This window comes from Lipophrys pholis, assembly GCF_963383615.2.
Source record: "Lipophrys pholis genome assembly, chromosome: 23".
Taxonomy (NCBI): domain Eukaryota; kingdom Metazoa; phylum Chordata; class Actinopteri; order Blenniiformes; family Blenniidae; genus Lipophrys; species Lipophrys pholis.
Window position 1 is genome coordinate 4,709,698 of NC_137645.1, and position 20,330 is coordinate 4,730,027.

Consider the following 20,330-nt stretch of genomic DNA (forward strand, 5'->3'; position numbering starts at 1 on the left):
AAAACCAAAATGTTGAGATCAAAGACAGACATGTTAAGACTAAAGACAGAATGCTAAAGCTGAAGATAGAATATTCAGACTGAATTAAAGTCCAGTCTGGGGACACAATGTTGAGACTAAGGACAAAACATAAAGACTAAAGATGTTGTGAGTAATGGCGACCATTGGCTGGAAACAACATTCAACGTTTGATTTCAGGTAATAAGAGGATACATTACTGAATATATTGAACATATAGAGCCAGTTATACAAAGTCTCAGCCTTAGTTATCATGACACAGAATTCTACGTGACCCGTAAACTAAAGCTTCTGCTAATGGCTTCAGGTTTTAAGGTCTTGTGCTTTTTTGAGAAATGTAAATACATGCTTTCATTTTCTGAACCTTCAGTGTATCAAAACCTACAAGTCTGACTGGCACGTGGTCAACTACAAGTATGAAGAGTACTCTGGAGATCTCCGCCAGCTCCCAAGGTGAGTATGAAGAGGTGGCACCAAGCTTCCACAGTCAAAACACTGACTTTTATATATAAATATATTCAACTTAGCTGGAGGGAACGAATGAATTTGCTATCTCTGTCCATTTCTCTTCAATTTTTGATTTTATTTTGTCTTGGAAATTAAAAAGATATAATAATACAACCAGTCATTTACAGCTTTAATTGAAAATATGTATAAAATTAAATACAGTATTGATACATTTTCCCTTTTTAAAAAAGCTGTCTGGAGTTTTGCTTCCCAATTGGAGCTAAAAAAGCATCACAATCTGTTCAAGTGATAAAATAAAGCAGAATTGGCTTTGGAGCTCTTCTTCTTTGTACAAAACCTTGAAATGACACCAATTCTGAGAGGAAAAACAAACTTGCGCAAGACAAAATGATTTAAATAAAAAGCTTTGTGTTTGCAATGGAGTTTGCTGATCTGCCCTCCACAGCCCGCAGTAAATCTCACTCAGCGCAGTGACACTTGGCTTTGTTTACAGTCAACCGTTTAGCCAGAACTCCTCCGACTCCGTCTGAAAGACTCGGAGATCTCCCGGCGAAACAATAGAAGACTTCCTATGTTTTTCTACCAAGGATAAGCGGCGCTATTCTGGGAGCACTGCTGGCTCCCCTAATTAAAATAAAAGGAAAATATCACAATGCTTCCAGTGTCCTTGGACGAGCCACTTTCCTTGAGGACAGGAACGAGCTCTGCAGATGTCTCGCCTGAGACGTTGTCGAGTAAAAACCGCTTTGGTCTTGGCCTTGAGACTGTTTATCCGAGTGGTTTCCCCAGAGCCAGCTGGGGTCTTGTAAAGGTCGAAGGTCAAACTGTCCGTCCGGGGATTGAGCTGCTCTCAGAGAAAGCAGCTGCAGACGATAAAACTAGGAGTTATTCCAGTGATATGTGTTACGAAATCGTATTATGTAGACGTCTTTTCCCAGCTTCATGTCCCCACAGTGATCGTCTCCTTGTCCTTTCAGTAAAGTGGTGCGACCTGACAAACTGGCCCCCCACCTATTCGAGGTGGATGAAGATGTGGAAAAAGACGAGGTAAGATCTCCAGTCCCAGGTTTCCAATCCTGCTGATGTGACAACATGTGGTTGTTTTTTTTAACATGACGCTGTCATTGAGTCATATCCAAGTGTGACTATACACCTGTTCCTTATGTTTGACCTTTAAAATGAGGGTTAACCCTAACCCCAACCCACAGCACATAAAGTCCTATAAACGTTTTAAAAATGTATCTTAGGTCATATTCATGAAGTTTTTATCATGTTTTCACAACTGTTGATGCTATTTAGCCATTTGCAATTGTTTTAGCTTGTTTGACTATTTGTCTTTTTTTCAACGCATCGTCATTTTCGCATTTTTAGCCTGTTGGGCTGTTTTCTCATTTATATCCATTTGGGCTACTTTGTTCTTTTTTATCATGTTTTTAGATCTTCTCCACATCTTACCTGTCAAAGCTGTTTCTGGCAGTTTTCTCTTCTATGTCCTTTTGATTTAGCTGTTTCAGCAATTTTTTCATGGCTACTTGCTATTTTAATAGATTTTTTTTTCATCTTCCAGCATGGTTTAATAAGATAACTTAACCATCTTAGGAATTTTAGCTATGTTTCTTTCTTTGCAGTTTTATCAGTTCTACCCTTTTTTATCTATTAATTTGAACATTCTTAGAGGCGCTGCAGACTCCTGGGGACAATGCAATACAATGTTATGTCATTTACAAAAGAAACTGAATTTGACCTGCCAGATTTATTGGTTGTATATTTAAAAATGAATATTGTCACTTGCACCAGTTTCCTGTTTATCTTCAATATTGAATACTGCAAGAACTATGAGCTTATTAGATAAATTTCCTCAATATTCTAGCATGTCTTTCGATTTACCAGTGTTGCAATTTCCTAATGTGGGACAAATAAAGGAATATCTTTTCTTAGATTATCTTGTTGTTTTTAGAGGCAGAAGTTACCAAAACTTGGGCACTTGTCTGATAAAGGGAAAATAATGACTCTGCAAAAGCAGGCAGTTCATGCTCCCTCGAGGCCCCAGCGAACTTCATCCAAACAACAACTGAATTACAGGGAGCGCAGACTTTAGCTTTTCATTCATTGCTCGACATTTATCTCATTTCGTCCATCTTTTACCAGCTGTCCTCTGGCTCTGTTCTCTGATGTTCTCGGCTCCACTGCGCTTCCGAGAATAGCCAACATTTTCATGACATTAGTGGAGTTAAAAGAGCACATCCCTTTGCAGTAATTACCTCGCTTCAGGCGCCGATCGGACTGAAGGTCGGTAACCTTTAGTGGACAAACTCATGGCTGAAAACCCCCTGAGATTACAGAGGTGCATGCCGACCTTAATGAAGAGCAGATTGTTGATCGGAAAGCAAAGTGGGCAAATAAATGTTCAACACATGCATACACTCAAATATGTTTTTAATGCAGCTGTATGTGTCGGCTCCACCTCACCCTGCAGGACACGGCCTCTCTCGGGTCTCAGAAGGGAGGAGTGTCCAAACACGGCTGGCTGTACAAAGGCAACATGAACAGCGCGATCAGCGTCACCATGCGGGTGGGTAAAGTTTACAGGTTATTAAATGTACCTGTGGGAGATCCTCCCACATTCCTTTCTGCTCTGAGAACAACAGGAACCTTCCCAGTACTGTCGGCCTCTGTTTGTTACTGCAGTCCTTCAAGAGGAGGTACTTCCACCTGGCTCAGCTGGGCGACGGATCCTACAACCTCAACTTCTACAAAGACGAGAACACGTCAAAAGAGCCCAAAGGGACCATTTTCCTTGACTCATGTATGGGGGTTGTTCAGGTAAACAATTCACATCGGCGACATTTCAGCCGGTTAAAGTTAAATCTGAGAATTCGTCCAAGTTGACTGCTTGTGCTTTGGCACCTTCAGAACAGCAAAGTGCGTCGGTTCGCCTTCGAGCTGAAGATGCAGGATAAGAGCACGTTCCTGCTGGCGGCAGACAGCGAGGCAGAGATGGAGGAGTGGATCAGCACCCTCAACAAGATCCTGCACAGCAGCTTCGAGCAGGCCATGCAGGAGAAGAGGAACGGGGACCTGCATGATGGTTACTGTTGCATTTATTCATGTTTCCCTCTGTTTGTGTGGCGCTCAGTGCCTGCTGCAACTGCAGGCTCCTTCAGTTCACCCGCACCTCGTGGGACAATATCTCTGCAGGATGTTTCATTATCAATATTTTTTATTTTTTTAAACAGAACAACCTCAGCTAATAATACTCATGCTAATCTCTCCAACAGATGAGGAACATGGAAAAACAGACCTTTCCTCCGGAAGTTTTCAAGACACCTATCAGGTAGCCTGTTTTTCCATCTGCTGCAACACGTAAAGCAACGGTTGCACCTGCTGTTTGTCCACTTAGGTCAGATCCCTCCCCATGCACGTTTCCCATCCAGCAGCAGTGCCTCTGAGGTCCCATGAGTTCACTTGGAAGGAGTCAGAAAAAGAACTGCAGCTTTGCTTTGTGTGGAATAGCTGAGCAGATGTGGTTCTTGCGACCAGTCTTCCTCTTGATGCTCACCAAGAAAACATCTGGTTCGGTGTGTTTGATCTGCAAATGTTGAACACTTGTGTAGCAGTGTTACGTGGCAGCCTGAAAACAAACTTTGAGTAAACAACATTCTATATTTAGCCGGATTATTAAGCCAGGATTTGCGTTTAAAGCTGCAAAAAAGGGCTTTTCACATACATGCTAGATGTACAAAATAATGTGATCTTTGCACTTCAGTGTCCCAAATATTCTCACAATGTCATGGTATTGAAGCCGTTCTCCTTCATGTAGCAAAGAGCCACATTTGCATTTGCAGCAACACCTGCCTCAGCTGTGATCACCGGCTGGGATTGCTAAATCGATCAGCGATTAAAGGATTATGAGTTACTGTTCTTGGTGAAAACATATTTTGCATTTATTCAAAAATATGTAAGGAAACTGCTACTTGATGTGAGACAAAGCATCTGTGGTTTGTGGGGCTGATCCTCCTATGCTTTGAAACTTCTCTGGTGTAGGGGAAGTAAAGCAACAATAGAAATTTGAAATGTACTAACATAGTATTCTATAAGATGTTAGGAGGTGTTCATAGGTACAAGGCCAGCTGGAGCTGCAGTCTTACTGTTGCTTGTCTTGTTTTGTTTAAATAGACTGCCAGGGATATCGAATCCAAAATGCGGAGCGAAGCCCGACTCAAGCTGTTCACTCTGGACCCAGACACACAGGTGACAGAAATAACACACACTTCCGCAGCAGTGATGAGTATCGATGTCTGACACGACTATTGTCGTGGCGCTCGGTAATTGAAGCCCGCCGACAGCAGTGTCTGTTTCCACAGAAACTGGACTTCTCGGGCATCGAGCCAGACGTGCGGCAGTTTGAGGAGAAGTTTGGGAAGAGGGTCCTTGTCAGCTGCAACGACCTGTCCTTCAACCTGCAAGGCTGCGTGGCAGAGAACGAGGAGGGGCCGACCACCAACGTACGTTGATAGATGCAGCAGCTGGATGCACATGCTTCCAGCATTATGTCTTTTTGCAAAGCAGGGTGAGGTTTAAATCACTTAAAGAGATCACAGACGGTTCTGTTGGCACAGAGCGTGGCCGCTGCTATGGTAACGAGCCCGCGCCTCCCAGCACGCATTAGCACCAGTGTGATTGACTGGTTTCCTGCTGAGGTACCTGTCTGCGAGGAAGATGGGCTCCTCCAACATAAAACCACTGCTGTTAGCGCCTCACAGCACACACACACACACACACACACACACACACACACACACACACACACACACACACACACACACACACACACACACACACACACTGGTGGGTCTGTGCAATGGAAAGAATGAATGCTCCGGATGAATAATGAGAAGTTCCTTACAGGACATTCCGCTCCTCTTCCTCCACAGGTGGAGCCTTTCTACGTGGTCCTGTCCCTCTTCGACGTCCAGAACAGCAGGAAGATCTCTGCAGACTTCCACGTGGATCTCAATCACCCGCTGGTTCGACAAATGACGTCCGGTCACAGCGGTAAGCCGGAGCTGCAAATCAACGGCAGCAGTGGCGACGGACCGCTAGGGGGCCACAGGCTGGCCAACGGGCTCCCGGAGGGGGCCATCCAGTACCCCAGGCAGGGCGTGTTCTCTGTCACCTGCCCTCATCCGGATATCTTCCTGGTAGCTCGAATCGAGAAGGTCCTCCAGGGTGGGATCACACACTGCACTGAACCCTACATGAAGAGCTCTGACTCAGCGAAGGTGCTCAACTCGATGGACACAAGCACTGTGCACATCTCCTCTCACAATGTAAAGTGAAATCAGTAATATTTTTCTCTTCCAGATCGCTCAAAAGGTGCTGAAGAATGCCAAGACGGCTTGCAGCAGACTGGGACAGTACAGGATGCCATTTGCCTGGGCTGCAAGGTAGCCTCAGTCTTTTATTTCCCAACAAGCACTCGACCAACACTCTCGTGACACTTGAGCGTAACCTTATGAGTGTGGGTGTGCAGAGATGAATGATACCCAGAGAATCAACATGGGAATGGGCTGCATGTTGCTGAAAGCCTGCTGACGGATGTGGAAAGGTAGAATCTTGCAAGTGCACTCAGTATCGTGGTCATATACTGTATCTGCTGAAAATGGACTAAAAGTGGAACAGAAGTCACAGTTACCTTAATTTAGTGCAATATAAAGTTTGCCTGACAGTGAAAATACTTTTCATTCCTCCAAAAATAGACTCCTGCTAAACTTCCTGCAGTTGAGGAAAAAGTGTGAAAAGCTGTGAAAGAGAAGACTGCCTATGGGGACACATCTTAAAACTTGTGGTGTAGCAGTGAGGCGTGCTCAATCTTCAGTGAAGTCACTCTTTTTTTTTCCTGTGCTCTCTTGCAGGCCTGTTTTTAAAGACGCGTCGGGAGTTCTGGACAAAAGCGCTCGTTTCTCGGCTCTTTACCGTCAGGACAGCAGCAAGCTGTCAGACGAGGACATGTTCAAACTGCTCACCGACTTCAGAAAGTATGCCGTCTGTCCCCTCTCGATAGAACCTGCTTTGATATGTCTCTCATCGTACAAATATCTTATCATACAATATTGCTCCTTTCCCAACAGACCGGAGAAAATGGCCAAACTCCCCGTGCTCTTAGGGAACTTAGATGTGACTATCGACAGCGTGGCGCCGGATGTAACCAGTAAATCCTGCAAATATTTATAAAAACTCTCCGAAACAGCTATTTTTAACCACTTCCACTGTGACTGCCTGTAACGAGCGTGCTCATCCTGCTCTGCAGATTGCGTCACTCCGTCCTACATCCCTGTGAGGGGCTTCGAGGGGAACGGGCCGGGCACCGCTCTGCTGGAGGTGGAGGAGTTTGTGCCGTGCATCGCAAAATGCTCCCAGCCATTCACCATTTACAAAAACCACCTGTATGTGTACCCCAAACACCTCAAATACGACGGGCAGAAATCCTTCACAAAGGTACATTCAGCTAACGTGTGTAATATGACTTAGAGAGCCAATAGAGATCCAAGTGATCCAATCGGAAACATTGATTAATCTGTAAACCTGAGCTTTTCCAGTGCCGGTTACACAATGTGCGCGATCATCTTTTACGTGCAGCGTAAATGATACGGCCAAAATGCATTGGCAGGGTGTCTCGTGTCGTCATTGTAGCCCGCTGGCAGCTGCCTGCAGCTCATTGAGCCAAGCAGCAGAGCTGTGTGGAATTATCCTCCTGCAGAGCAGCAGCTCCTGATTAATGCATTAATACAGGCTTGTTGTTTTCTCTAGGTCAGCTCTCTTTTATTTTAAATGAGCGCTCAGATCATCTCTGCCTCAAAAACTTCCCCTGCACATCTGAAATAGTCGCAGGAGAGAAAGTGTTCTCCAGAAAATTGCTCGGGGATATTAAACGGCTCGTGCTTTTCCATTATAACCTGCCTGTGCTTCTTTTGAAACTGCCGTCTCCTCTGTTCAGGCGAGGAACGTCGCCGTCTGCATCGAGTTCAAGGACTCTGACGAAGACGAAGCTCAGCCACTGAAGGTGCATTTCCATACCACAAAAACACTGAAATTAACAGACGAGTTGAATTGAGTCGCTTGAGTTGGACACAACTTCATGAATTAAAAAAAACAAACCTCAACTTCACTTGATGCTTTAGTTCTTTTAGACAGGACCTGATGTCCTCCATATGATAAAAAGACATTCTGCTGTGCACACCATCAATCCAATGTTGTGTTTGGCTGTTTTCTATATGTACAAATATAAACTAGGTACAATAATCAGATATCTGATCATTTACAGGTCACTTGTAAAGATAGTGAGCAAACAACAGGTACACAGGTAATGTAGATATTTTAGGACAGCAAAATAAAATGCTCACTCAAGGAAATTAGCTGTTTGACTTTAACAAAATATTATATACACTAATTTAATTGTCATAGAAAATCACTAAAGCCTGCATAACCTGTATATTTGTCAGCCCATTCTTCCAAATACAACATCAATGACTTTACTTATAGTTGCAGTCATATTTGAAGATTTGTACTTTAAATGACACATATTTGATTGAAATCTTAAAATGTATTTGTAAAATGAACATTAAAAAAAAAAAACATTTACAACCTGATATTTACTTGGATTAATAATGAAGTTGTATTTAGATGTTTTACTCATTTTTAAAATAATAAAATGCACTTTTCCGACTCTGTTATGATGAGTTATGGATTAAATCTTTCTTTTTTAATGTGCTGCAGTGCATCTACGGTCGTCCAGGAGGGCCTCTGTTTACTAAGCAGGCCTATGCAGCCGTACTGCACCACCAGCAGAACCCCGAGTTCTACGATGAGGTATTTTCACTCACGTCACTCAGAGTTTCATTAATGTAATGGGTATTGCAGTGGATTCATTAATGGCTGCAGAGTCATCTCATTCACATTACATTGAATCCTGTGGAAAGTCTCTGCAGGCTTTTCTGAGTTTGTATTGTCTGTCCTCACTTTAAGATAAAGATGGAGCTTCCTACACAGCTGCACGAGAAGCATCACCTTCTCTTCACATTCTACCACGTCAGCTGCGACAGCAACAGCAAGAAGAAGGACCTGGTGGAGGCTCCAGGTTGGCTTCACTCCCACTGCTAATCCCCAGGGTTTATTTTACGTGTCCACAAAGTGAAAGCCAGTAACCGCCGTGCACCTCTCTTATTATTGGTGTTACGCTCGTTCTGTGTCCTCAGTGGGTTCGGCCTGGCTGCCGCTGCTCAGGGACGGCAGAGTCATCATGAGTGAACAGCAGCTGGCCGTCGCTGCAAACCTGCCCGCCGGGTACCTCAGCTCACAGGACGGCGTCGGCAAGGTGAGGCAACAACATGAGCGTTAGATGTTTCCTTTTCGCTGCTCAAAGATGTTTGGTTTTTTTTAGGTGAAATAGACTTGATCCACTTGTAAATGGGCTTTCGTTTATTTCCACTTTCACCCTGCAGCACTCGGGATTGGAGATCAAATGGGTGGATGGAGGGAAACCACTGTTCAAAGTCTCGACTCATCTTGTTTCTACAGTTTACACTCAGGTACACACACGCCTCGGCCAATCCTTCGCAGCACGTCAGGGTGTCTCTGCATTAACTTCTGTGTTATGTACCTACATGTTTTTTGTTTTTTTTAATCAGGATCAGCACTTGCACAACTTCTTCCACCACTGTCAGAGCATGGAGGTGTCAGCTCAAGCCTCAGAGGGAGAGCTGGTGAAATACCTGAAGGTAAACAGAGCTGTGTTTAGTTCTTATGCCCCGAGGACAAACGAACACACCCTGCTGCTCATGCCCCGTCAAATAAAAAACATGATCAGTCATTCATTCACAGCTTTTCACCTCCTTCACTCCTTCCCAGAGCCTCCACGCTATGGAAGGTCGCGTGATGGTGAACTTCCTCCCCACCATCCTCAACCAGCTGTTCTGCGTCCTGACCAGAGCTACACACGAGGATGTGGCCGTTAACGTGACCAGGCGAGTCACACACACGCACACACACACACACACACACACACACACACACACACACACACACACACACACACACACACACACACACACACACACACACACACACACACACAGGAAGCGCCTGGTCTCCAGCAGTAGAAAGCTTTCCACAAACTTCATGTGGATAAAATCTAAATTGCGGCTTCTCTTCTTTCATTTGGAAGTCTTTTTAATGGCCTCGGTCCTTTTTCTCATTAGTCCTTTACCTTCAGCTCCTGCGCGCCGTGTGTGTTTTATATCTCAGCCGTGTGCGAGACGAGTCTTTGAAGCTCCGCGGGCAGCGTGTAAATGAGGATGAATGCATTTGACTCCTCTGTTCTTCCTCTCCAGGGTGATGGTCCATGTGGTGGCGCAGTGCCACGAGGAAGGGCTGGAACATTACCTGAGGTCCTATGTCAAGGTGCAGTCCTCTGTGATATATATATATATATATATCGGGCAGTGTTTGCCTACCGAGTGAGGATTGACGGATTGTAACCTTCTCTCTGCAGTTTGTGCTGAAGCCTGAGACATACTCCTCCACCGTGGCGGTGAAGACGGTCCACGAGGAACTGGCTAAAGCCATGACGGCCATATTGAAACCCTCAACCGACTTCCTGACCAGCAACAAGCTGCTGAAGGTATAAGTTTAGACCCCTGAGCTGTGAATTCACAACACCAGGGGCGGCTCATGAGGCAGCAGCTCCTCCATATGTCCTTTTGTTCAATTTTTTTGTCTGTGACACCTTTCGATGATAATTTTGTGTCTCTGCATAAAATGTTTTTGTCTTTATTGATTATTTTGAGTTGGTTTGCTGTCGTGTTGTTGTAATTATGTGTCTTTGTGATTGTTTTTGTGGTTAGATAAGATTTTTTCTCTATTTGTGTTTATCTTGGAGCATTTTGTATCGTTATATGGTGGTTTTATGTTTCATATTTGTGATAGTTTTATCTATCTTTTCTATACATTTGTATTTTTGTGATAGTTTTGTATATCTGTGATCATTTTGTGTCTATTTGTGGTACTTATATGCGTCTCTGTGGTAGTTGTATGTCCCTTTGCGGTAGTTTTTGTGCTGTTGTGATAGTTTGATGGTAGTGTAGTGTGATTGTATGTCTTCTCTCTCTTAGTAGTTATTTTGCACCTATCATAGTAGTTATAACTGCTTTGTCCTTCACCGTGGGGCTCTGGGGTGTTTTTTTTTAACATTTGGTAGAAAGTCAGACATGGAGCGTGTTACTTTTATGTGCACTGACGGTGTGTTTGCGTTGCAGCACTCTTGGTACTTCTTTGAGGCTCTGGTGAAGTCCATGGCTCACTATCTGATGGAGAGTGGGAAGGTGAAGGTAGGCCTGCTGTTCTCACTGTTTTCCCTCCGCTGAATCTTTCTCTTCTTCGGCCCGACTTTCCTCTCACTTCCTTCCTGCTGTGCGCATGCAGCTCTCCAGGAACCAGCGGTTTTGCGCCTCCTTCTACCACGCCGTGGAGACTCTGGTCAACATGCTGATGCCGCACATCACGCAGAAGTACAAAGACAACCTGGACGCAGCTCGCAACGCCAACCACAGCCTGGCAGTGTTCATCAAGGTCGGTCCGAGTCCCAGCAGCACGCGCCGCTGTGCTCCGAGATCCTCAGATTGAGGCTCGGCTGCACGGCTGTGTTTGAAACTAATGCCTCTATGTGACCCACGTGTGTTATATTTGCAGTTCTTTACATGTCTTTACATCTCTGTGGGGTTCTTTTTCTTGTGTTTGTGGTGCTGGATGTCTTTGTTTGGTTGTGGTTGTTGTCTCTTTGTGTGTTACTCTCTTGGTGGTTGTTTCTCGTGCCTCTGAGGATTTTTGTGTCTGCATTTGCTTGTCTGTGTTTTTATGTTGATTTTCTGTCTTTTTGTTGTGCGTTTATGTTTTTTTTTCTTCTGTAGATTCAGTGTCCTCTTTTCTATTGTTTTCTGTTGCTTTTGTGTGTTTTTCTCTCGCTTTATGTCCATGTGTGTTGATTATGTGCAAATCTTTATGTATCTTTGACTCAATTTTATGTTTTCTGTGTCTCTTTGGTGGCATTTTAGTTTCTCCATGCTTGTTTTTTGTATATTTTGATTTGAATTTTAACACATTCCTGCATCGTTTTTCCCTCAAGCGCTGCTTCACCTTCATGGACAGAGGCTTCGTGTTCAAGCAGATCAACAACTACATGAACTGTTTTGTTCCCGGAGACCCAAAGGTGATGCGACCTTCTCTCAGGATTTCATCCACTCTTTGAAACACTGTGCTGAAGCTCACAGAAAGCCTCTTGTGTGTTTCTTGCAGACTTTGTACGAGTTTAAGTTTGAGTTCCTGCGGGTAGTTTGCAACCACGAGCACTACGTTCCCCTCAATCTGCCCATGCCCTTTGGGAAAGGCAGAATACAGAGATTCCAAGGTACGAGTCACACATCATCTAATATATACTATATAAATCCCGTGAAATCAAACTCAATACACGATCTATTGCAGATTTGCAGCTGGATTACTCTCTGACTGACGATTTCTGCCGAAACCACTTCATGGTGGGCCTGCTCCTGAGGGAGGTGGGCGGAGCTCTGCAGGAGTACAGGGAGATCCGTCTGATCGCCATCCAGGTGCTGAAGGGGCTGATGATCAAGCACACGTTTGACGACCGCTACACTGCCAAAGTAAGATCTGCAGCTCTCTCGACAATGCTCATGATTTTATTAATGTCTGTCAACGGCAAGCAAAATATAATGCAGTGAAACAAGACACATGGAATAACACCAATATGTCTCATTATTGCAGTTCATTGAATTATGTGATGCACTTTAGCACTCACGGGTGAAATGAGTATTTTACACTTGAATCTCCTGCTCATGCTGCTGCTGCTTGTATATGTTCATTTATATATTCATGACTCTGCCTCTACAGAGCCAGCAGGCCCGCCTGGCCACCCTCTACCTCCCTCTGTTCGGCTTGCTTCAGGAGAATGTGTACAGACTGGACACCAAAGAGCCTGCTCCTCTCAGCAACCACACTGTAAGCCTGCCATCTAGTGGTGGAAAGAATATACTGCACCCAGACATTAGCGCTCCTGTATTTTGTGTGTTGAGACTGTTGCTTTCTGTTATAGAACATGAGGGAGGACTCCCTGGCACCCACCTCCATGGTGACCCCTCAGAAACCTGGGAGCTGCATAGAGAACGCTCTCCACAAGGATGTGTTTGGCGTCATCTCTGGAACAGGTGACTCTCTAATGTGGAAGGAACATATTATCTCATTAAAAATTCAAACTATATTTCAATTCACAAGAGACATCTCAATCCAGCCTGTTAATTAGATTTTGCACCGCGGGCCTCTTTTTACAGTAGGATCACTGCAGATTTGGATGTTTTTGTGGTCGTTGCTCCACTAAAAGCTGTTCTGTGTCTGCAGCCTCGCCTCACAGCTCCACTCCGAACGTCAGCTCAGTTCACCACGCAGACTCCAGAGGATCTCTGGTCTCCACCGACTCTGGAAACAGCCTGCTGGACAAGAGCAGCGAAAAAACCAACTCCCTGGAAAAGGTAATCTCGCAGCTCATCTGTAATGTCAAAGGATCATCCCTTACTTGCCTTTTCGTTTATTCTGTTGACTTATTTAAATGTAATCACATGAGGAAAATATTCACTTTGACCTGCTATCACAGCCTGAGTGATTAACTCATTATATATATGCATTATATTTAATTAAAATTTAATAAGATGAGTAATATCTTACAAAGTTACCCTGTAAACCAAGATACTTTTACACATTTTGTGCTTTGAGTCCCCAAATGACTAAAGTATCTGGCATTTTGTAGTTTTTGTGTCCTATTGTGGACATTTTGTCTTTTTTTGTGGTTCTTTTGTACTGCTTTGTGGCCTTCTTGTGTGCTTTTGTATTGGCATTATGTTTCTCTTTTGTCAGGTTGTGTCTCCTTGTATTTCTGTTGTGTCTTTATGTGGTCATGTTATCTCTTTTTGTGGGCACATTGTGTCTCTGTGGTTCTGCATTTCTGTTGTCATGTGGTCCGTTTTTGTGTTTTGTGTAATGATGATTCTACTCAGTTCACCGCTCTTGAAAACATCAACATATAAACATACAACATGAGCATATAGATCAGGGCAGCAGCTGCAGCAGCTGCTATCAGCACCTCACATCATGATGTGCACAGCATCCTTCCTCTGATCACTTTCATCGCTTCCTGACTCATTTCTTTGGTTTCTAAATAGGCGTTTTCACCAGAGTGGGAACAGCATGTTGTAACTTCCACCTTTTACACGTTATAAAACACTCAGAGCTTCAAGGACGAGGATGTGACAGGGTCCTCTTGAGCCACAGTCACCGGGTTTTTTATGTTCTGCAGTGATGACAACTGGTAGCTTCTAATCATGTTGAATTATCTCCATTTTTGGACGTCCTCCTCTCCCCAGAGCGCTCAAAGCCCCGTCCCCTGCTCTGTAAGCTCCTACCAAAGGGAGAAGTTCACCAGGAGGCACTCTGTCAACGTGCCCCCCCTCCCTCTTGTCCCCGAGGAGCCCCCTGCTGGCCGCGCAGCCAAGCGGGTGACGGTGGACTTCTCTGTGCTCACTGTGCCGTTCGGCGACAGTGACAGTGAGGCAGATCGGGCAGCTGCGGGCAGGGAAAGCCAACCTTTACAAGTATTCAGTGTTGTTTGAGCCTCCGAAACGTCTTCAGGATTGTTCAGTCCTGCAAACTAGCATAGAAAAGATTTGTGAAATCAAAGGAAAATCAGTTTGCAGACGTCTGTACAATACATGAGTGTCCCGTTGAAGGGAGTGCGGGTGCTTCTACCTTCGTCACCTTCTTCACTTCATCAGCTGAGTCTGAGTGATCAGTGTTGGATCTTTTTGTTTCAAGAGCTAAAAACTCTCTTTTCATTTCCTCCATCAGAATCCGTGTGCCACGGGCAGCACGGTGCTGCGCTGCGACAAGCTGGACCGCGACGAGATCAGAAACCTGCTCATGTGCTTCCTGCACATCCTAAAGAGCATGTCTGAAGGTAGGACGCCGCCTCTCGCTCTGCTCCGCTCCGATACGCTCAGATGATTGACAACAATCACATCTTCCCGTCTCCCTCCAGAGGCTCTGTTTGCTTACTGGAACAAAGCGGCTCCGTCAGAGCTCATGGACTTCTTCACGCTAATCGAGTGAGTACAGAAACAAACCGCCTCCTCCGGGTCACGTTACATTTCAGCCAAAGAGTTAAGAAACTCAGAGAGTGAAATCCAATGAGGCCCCATCGGAGCTGGGCTAATGGGCGCCAAAGAGCTGCAAAGTGAGGAACAAACAACAATAAACAAATAAGCATAGAGCGGGGCCTCTCAGAAGGTATCGAGGAAGGAAATAAGGACAAACGACAGACATTGCCTGTGAAAGGCATGATTCACTTCCCTAAATTAAAAAGTAGTGATCAAATACATGATGATATACAGTTACGCCACAGCACATTTTTATGAAGATGCTATATGTTTGTGTAGATTCGTTAAAGCGTGATTGATTTTTGTTGAAATGTAGCTTTGCTTCTGGTATTTTATTGGATCTCTCCCTGGTTCCCCCTGCAGGGTTTGCCTCCACCAGTTCAGATACATGGGGAAGAGATTCATCGCCAGGTAGAGTCAGCCTCCCTCCGTCCACACGGTGCTTCATACACTGATTCTTGAACTGATCTGTGTTTTAACATGAATGACTCCCACTCAGAAACGTGCAGATCTGCTTCCTCTCTGACTCTTTTAACCTTTTTTCCCTCTTGATTTGTCATTTTGTAACACTGCTGCCAAGTTTTTTTATGCTTGACGTTGCGGCCTCGGGCCCCTCCTGCATGGGTAAGAGATCACTGTGTCATTTTCTTTGCTTGATTCAGTGCATGATGCTGCCATTTGTCTCTGTCGGTGTGTAAATCAGATTAAACTCCCACGAGGCGAGCGTCTCTCAGGTTTTTCTGTTGCTACTTTCCTATAGATTCACAAAATCTTCACCGTGGACACAAAACTTATGTATTCAATGTGTAGCTCTTCCTCTTGGTTTATCCATCACTGATGTTTCCGCTCTCTCCCCAACAGGAGCCAGGAGGGGGCGGGGCCTGTGGCGGCAGACAGGAAGTCTCTGACTCTGCCCGTGTCTCGAAACAGGGCAGGAATCCTTCACGCCCGCCTGCAGCAGCTGGGCACTCTGGAGAACGCACACACCTTCAACAACAGTAAGGGCGGCCCTCGCAAACCAACTCATGTTGTCCAACTCATCAACTTTCCCAGAACATTACCAGAACAAAATGCACCCAATCGTTTGTTTCCACAACTTTTCACTGACATAGTAGTTCCCAACTTTTAGAGTTAAAGTCCACAGGAAATTCTTGTTGATTGGTTTATTTATGCCTTATCTTTTTTTTTGACTTGTGGGGTTTCTCTAATGGCTCTAATCTGATGGGTTCTGTGCAGTGTACTCGCACACGGAGGCAGACGTGAGCAGCCAGAGCCTGCTGGAGGCCAACGTGTCCACCGAGGTCTGCCTGACTGTGCTGGACACGCTCAGCATCTTCATCATGGGATTCAAGGTATTAACAGGCTCTCACACACACACACACACACACACACACACACACACACACACACACACACACACACACACACACACACACACACACACACACACACTTGCAGCCTGCAGCAGCCTCCTGACCGGTCATGTGCTTTCAGACACAGCTGAACTCCGATCTGGGACACAACCCGCTGATGAAGAAGGTTTTCCAGGTGCACCTGTGCTTCCTGCAGATCCCTCAATCCGAGGCCGCCCTCAAACAAGTCTTCACCTCACTCAGGACCTTCATCTACAAGGTGAGAAATCCCAACCTTTTTGTGACAGTTTATCCTTTGTGGCAGATTTTTTCGGTTTTGAGCGATCTGTCTACATGATGCTGAAGCGATGTTTCCTTGCCTCGCAGTTCCCTTGCACGTTCTTCGACGGCCGGGCCGACATGTGCGCCTCCCTGTGCTATGAAATCCTCAAGTGCTGCAACTCCAAGCTGAGCTCCATCCGCAGCGACGCCGCCCACCTCCTCTACTTCCTCATGAAGAGCAACTTCGACTACACCGGCCGCAAGTCTTTCGTGCGAACACACCTGCAGGCATGTGCAGATCTGCAGCCTTTTCCTCCACGTACATGGTGTCAGGTCGCTTCTGTCAGGTTGGTTTGACTCCTCCCCTCTCGCCCAGGTGGTCATCGCCGTCAGTCAGCTGATCGCCGACGTCATCGGCATAGGGGGGACGCGCTTCCAGCAGTCGCTCTCCATCATCAACAACTGTGCCAACAGTGACAAAAGCATCAAGGTGAGCAGATAAACACTCTGAACACTCTAAAAATCCAACCAGGACTTTTATTTTTACGATGCTGCTTCTCACAGAGATGGACAGTGTCAAACTGCAATAAGTTTTACAAGATTTTTCCTCATTTCCCATCAAATTGTTATTAATTATATCTCTCACATGGACCGGGTGTATTTAGGTTTTTAAAAAGTACAAGAAGTGGTTGCTTCTTCGTCTTTTTGCAAGAAAACTCCATCTTTCAACATCAGTCAGTTCTTTTATGTGTGTGTGTTTTTTTTTTAAAATGTACTGAGAAGCTGCTATTACAAAGGTTTTGTTTTGTTTTTTTAAAACGCCACGCTGCAGCACACGGCGTTCCCCTCCGACGTGAAGGACCTGACCAAGCGCATCAGGACGGTGCTGATGGCCACGGAGCAGATGAAGGAGCACGAGAACGACCCGGAGATGCTGGTGGACCTCCAGTACAGCCTGGCCAAGTCGTACACCAGCACCCCCGAGCTGCGCAAGACCTGGCTGGACAGCATGGCCCGCATCCACAACAAGAACGGAGACCTGTCAGAGGTACTGGACAGTCCCGCTCGGCTATGAAACCCGCACTGACTCTCCTTTAATGGGCGTCTTCTCCACCCGCAGGCCGCCATGTGCTACGTGCACGTTGCTGCTCTGGTGTCGGAGTACCTGTGGAGGAAAGGTGAGCTTCTGTTTAAATTCCAACTGCAATGTGCTTATGATGGCACGATTACCTGAGCAATCAAATGAGCCTGTGGTAAAAGTTCCCCACACTTATTGATCAATAAACACAGTAAAACAGTAAAACAGTAAAACTGATTGCAGGTTTGTTGTTCAGTTAAAAGAAAAACATGTTGTGATAAGCAGGTTTAAATGGTTATTCTCATGCTTATTTGTGTGATAAAATGAAATAACTATAACAAAATGTAAGTGTGAATCTGAAAAAAGCAAAAGAAATCATGTAAATGTCTTCACTCACCTGCCAGCTGAGCTCCGGTCCAAAGATCGCTGCTCACTGTTGTTGAAAACACTCCAACACAGCAGTCCACAGATAAGATCTCCTCTGCTTCCTCCTGCATGCTGACACCTGTCAGACCTCGGAGGAGCTGGGCTGTATAATGTGACAAATCACCGTCAGCAGCTGATTGCAGGGTCAGAGTGTGTCTCGTGTTGAAGAGATACTCATTAATGTCAGCACTTGGTTTGTAAACAGGCTCCACACACCGATGTTGTTCAACTTATAAGCTCAAATTCCAGGCCCATAATCCGATGGTGAAGTACAGTAGGATATATTTGCAAACAAATTCACACAGAAATTCCATCTAAACATGCAGTCTCTCACTTTCCTGCTGAATCCAAGAGGTTAGATTTTATGCACGAGTTCTTGGGGTCATTCACGTCTCTGTTTGGGTTTCAGGAATGTTCCGGCAGGGCTGCTCGGCATTCCGCGTCATCACCCCGAACATCGACGAGGAGGCGGCCATGATGGAGGACGTGGGGATGCAGGACGTCCACTTCAACGAGGTGCCTTTTCTTCTTCGGACCCACAATTACGGGATGCTTTCTCCTCACCGACTTCACGTTTCTCTCTGGAAGAAAATGCAAAGAGAAGAACTGACATTAGATCAATCTATCAGAAGAGGAAGGAAGATGCTCTAAAATCTGAGGATTGAGATGGACTTTTATGAAGTAATTATGAGTTGTGTGTGTGTGTGTGTGTGTGTGTGTGTGTGTGTGTGTGTGTGTGTGTGTGTGTGTGTGTGTGTGTGTGTGTGTGTGTGTGTGTGTGTGTGTGTGTGTGTGTGTGTGTGTGTGTGTGTGTGTGTGTGTGTGTGTGTGTGTGTGTTCAGGAGGTGCTGATGGAGCTGTTGGAGGAGTGTGGCGACGGCCTCTGGAAGGCGGAGCGTTACGAGCTCATCGCCGACATCTACCGGCTCATCATCCCCATCTACGAGCAGCGCAGAGACTTTGAGGTGCCGTTTGGCCGCTCGTACAAAGATCATAAAAGCAGAAATAACTGAAACATTAAATTACTTTAATATACGTTTGGTCTAGTGATACAGTATAGAAAGTTGTAAAACATTTTGATCATACAATTCTTTTAGTTGCGACCAAAATTCTTACTGACCAAATATTCTAGTCAAATATCCGTTAGTGGATAAATGATGATATCTCTTCTTCCTTGTGGTTTTAAATCAAATAGAAACTGACGCGGCTGTACGACACGCTGCACCGCGCCTACACCAAAGTGATGGAGGTGATGCACTCGGGCAAGAGGCTGCTGGGAACTTACTTCAGGGTGGCTTTCTTTGGACAGGTGGGGATGTGGTGTTGCTTCACACAGTGCAGGAACACACACACACACACACACACACACACACACACACACACACACACACACACACACACACACACACACACACACACACACACACACACACACACACACACACACACACAGTATTTCAGTGTGTAGTCTTCTTTAACTGACTGAGGTTTTTCCCGTTCTGCCTCCTGCTGCCAGGCTGCGGTGAGTGTGATGACATGAGATTATACGTTTTCCTCTGTTTTCATTTAGAAGTTTCAAGTTATTGCCCGTCGTCCCTCTTGGATGTTCACCTTCTCTCCACATGTACACTCTCAGAACTATGGATGGGTTTCTCCTGTGTTCTGAGCTGTTTCCTATTGGCACCGCAGGGTTTCTTCGAGGACGAGGACGGGAAGGAGTACATCTACAAGGAGCCCAAGTTCACGCCGCTCTCGGAAATCTCCCAGAGGCTCCTCAAGCTCTACTCCGAAAAGTTTGGCCAGGAGAACGTCAAGATCATCCAGGACTCTGGCAAGGTGGGACGGTGAACCATTGAGTGGGAAAGCCATGTGTCTGATGCGGCGTCTCACTGTAGTGACGGCGCTCGCTCCACCCGCAGGTCAACCCGAAGGACCTGGACTCCAAGTATGCCTACATCCAGGTGACCCACGTGACGCCGCACCTGGACGACAAGGAGCTGGAGGAGCGGAAGACCGACTTTGAGAAGAGCCACAACATCCGGCGCTTCGTGTTCGAGACGCCCTTCACGGTGTCGGGCAAGAAGCAGGGCGGCGTGGAGGAGCAGTGCAAACGACGCACCATCCTCACCAGTAGGCCGCCGCTCACGGAGCACAAATGGGTGTTAGTCAGACGAGTCCGCCGCATGAGTCCTGCTGTTTCTCCCCTCCCCCGCAGCCACGCACTGTTTCCCCTACGTGAAGAAGCGCATCGCCGTCATGTACCAGCACCAGAGCGACCTCAGCCCCATCGAGGTGGCCATCGACGAGATGAGCGCCAAGGTGGCCGAGCTGCGACTCCTCTGCTCCGCCTCCGACGTGGACATGATCCGACTGCAGCTCAAGCTGCAGGGCAGCATCAGCGTGCAGGTACAGCGGCTTGGCCTCAGCTTTGTG

At 45.9% G+C, this 20,330-nt stretch overlaps 1 protein-coding gene across 3 annotated transcripts in view; it reads left to right on the forward strand.

The window, feature by feature from the left end:
• The window catches only part of dock9b (dedicator of cytokinesis 9b), a gene marked incomplete at its 5' end in the record, with an annotated part of 43,880 nt that overhangs the window by 21,285 nt on the left and 2,265 nt on the right, over nt 1-20,330 (forward strand). For all 3 annotated transcript variants that reach the window (XM_080492880.1, XM_080492878.1, XM_080492879.1), the window contains 46 exons: nt 389-471; nt 1,464-1,533; nt 2,963-3,058; nt 3,175-3,309; nt 3,400-3,574; nt 3,765-3,820; nt 4,663-4,737; nt 4,851-4,991; nt 5,421-5,768; nt 5,851-5,933; nt 6,402-6,524; nt 6,618-6,697; nt 6,797-6,984; nt 7,484-7,549; nt 8,263-8,355; nt 8,512-8,623; nt 8,742-8,860; nt 8,988-9,074; nt 9,174-9,263; nt 9,394-9,509; nt 9,876-9,945; nt 10,037-10,165; nt 10,800-10,871; nt 10,966-11,112; nt 11,666-11,749; nt 11,836-11,947; nt 12,022-12,200; nt 12,448-12,555; nt 12,650-12,761; nt 12,952-13,082; nt 14,452-14,560; nt 14,642-14,708; nt 15,123-15,170; nt 15,621-15,757; nt 15,996-16,111; nt 16,254-16,391; nt 16,499-16,681; nt 16,770-16,883; nt 17,226-17,441; nt 17,514-17,571; nt 18,307-18,413; nt 18,740-18,862; nt 19,093-19,206; nt 19,587-19,733; nt 19,817-20,027; nt 20,113-20,303. In XM_080492880.1, coding sequence (XP_080349006.1) covers nt 389-471; nt 1,464-1,533; nt 2,963-3,058; nt 3,175-3,309; nt 3,400-3,574; nt 3,765-3,820; nt 4,663-4,737; nt 4,851-4,991; nt 5,421-5,768; nt 5,851-5,933; nt 6,402-6,524; nt 6,618-6,697; nt 6,797-6,984; nt 7,484-7,549; nt 8,263-8,355; nt 8,512-8,623; nt 8,742-8,860; nt 8,988-9,074; nt 9,174-9,263; nt 9,394-9,509; nt 9,876-9,945; nt 10,037-10,165; nt 10,800-10,871; nt 10,966-11,112; nt 11,666-11,749; nt 11,836-11,947; nt 12,022-12,200; nt 12,448-12,555; nt 12,650-12,761; nt 12,952-13,082; nt 14,452-14,560; nt 14,642-14,708; nt 15,123-15,170; nt 15,621-15,757; nt 15,996-16,111; nt 16,254-16,391; nt 16,499-16,681; nt 16,770-16,883; nt 17,226-17,441; nt 17,514-17,571; nt 18,307-18,413; nt 18,740-18,862; nt 19,093-19,206; nt 19,587-19,733; nt 19,817-20,027; nt 20,113-20,303 — 5,559 coding nt within the window. The remainder of the gene's footprint in view (nt 1-388; nt 472-1,463; nt 1,534-2,962; nt 3,059-3,174; nt 3,310-3,399; nt 3,575-3,764; nt 3,821-4,662; nt 4,738-4,850; nt 4,992-5,420; nt 5,769-5,850; nt 5,934-6,401; nt 6,525-6,617; nt 6,698-6,796; nt 6,985-7,483; nt 7,550-8,262; nt 8,356-8,511; nt 8,624-8,741; nt 8,861-8,987; nt 9,075-9,173; nt 9,264-9,393; nt 9,510-9,875; nt 9,946-10,036; nt 10,166-10,799; nt 10,872-10,965; nt 11,113-11,665; nt 11,750-11,835; nt 11,948-12,021; nt 12,201-12,447; nt 12,556-12,649; nt 12,762-12,951; nt 13,083-14,451; nt 14,561-14,641; nt 14,709-15,122; nt 15,171-15,620; nt 15,758-15,995; nt 16,112-16,253; nt 16,392-16,498; nt 16,682-16,769; nt 16,884-17,225; nt 17,442-17,513; nt 17,572-18,306; nt 18,414-18,739; nt 18,863-19,092; nt 19,207-19,586; nt 19,734-19,816; nt 20,028-20,112; nt 20,304-20,330) is intronic.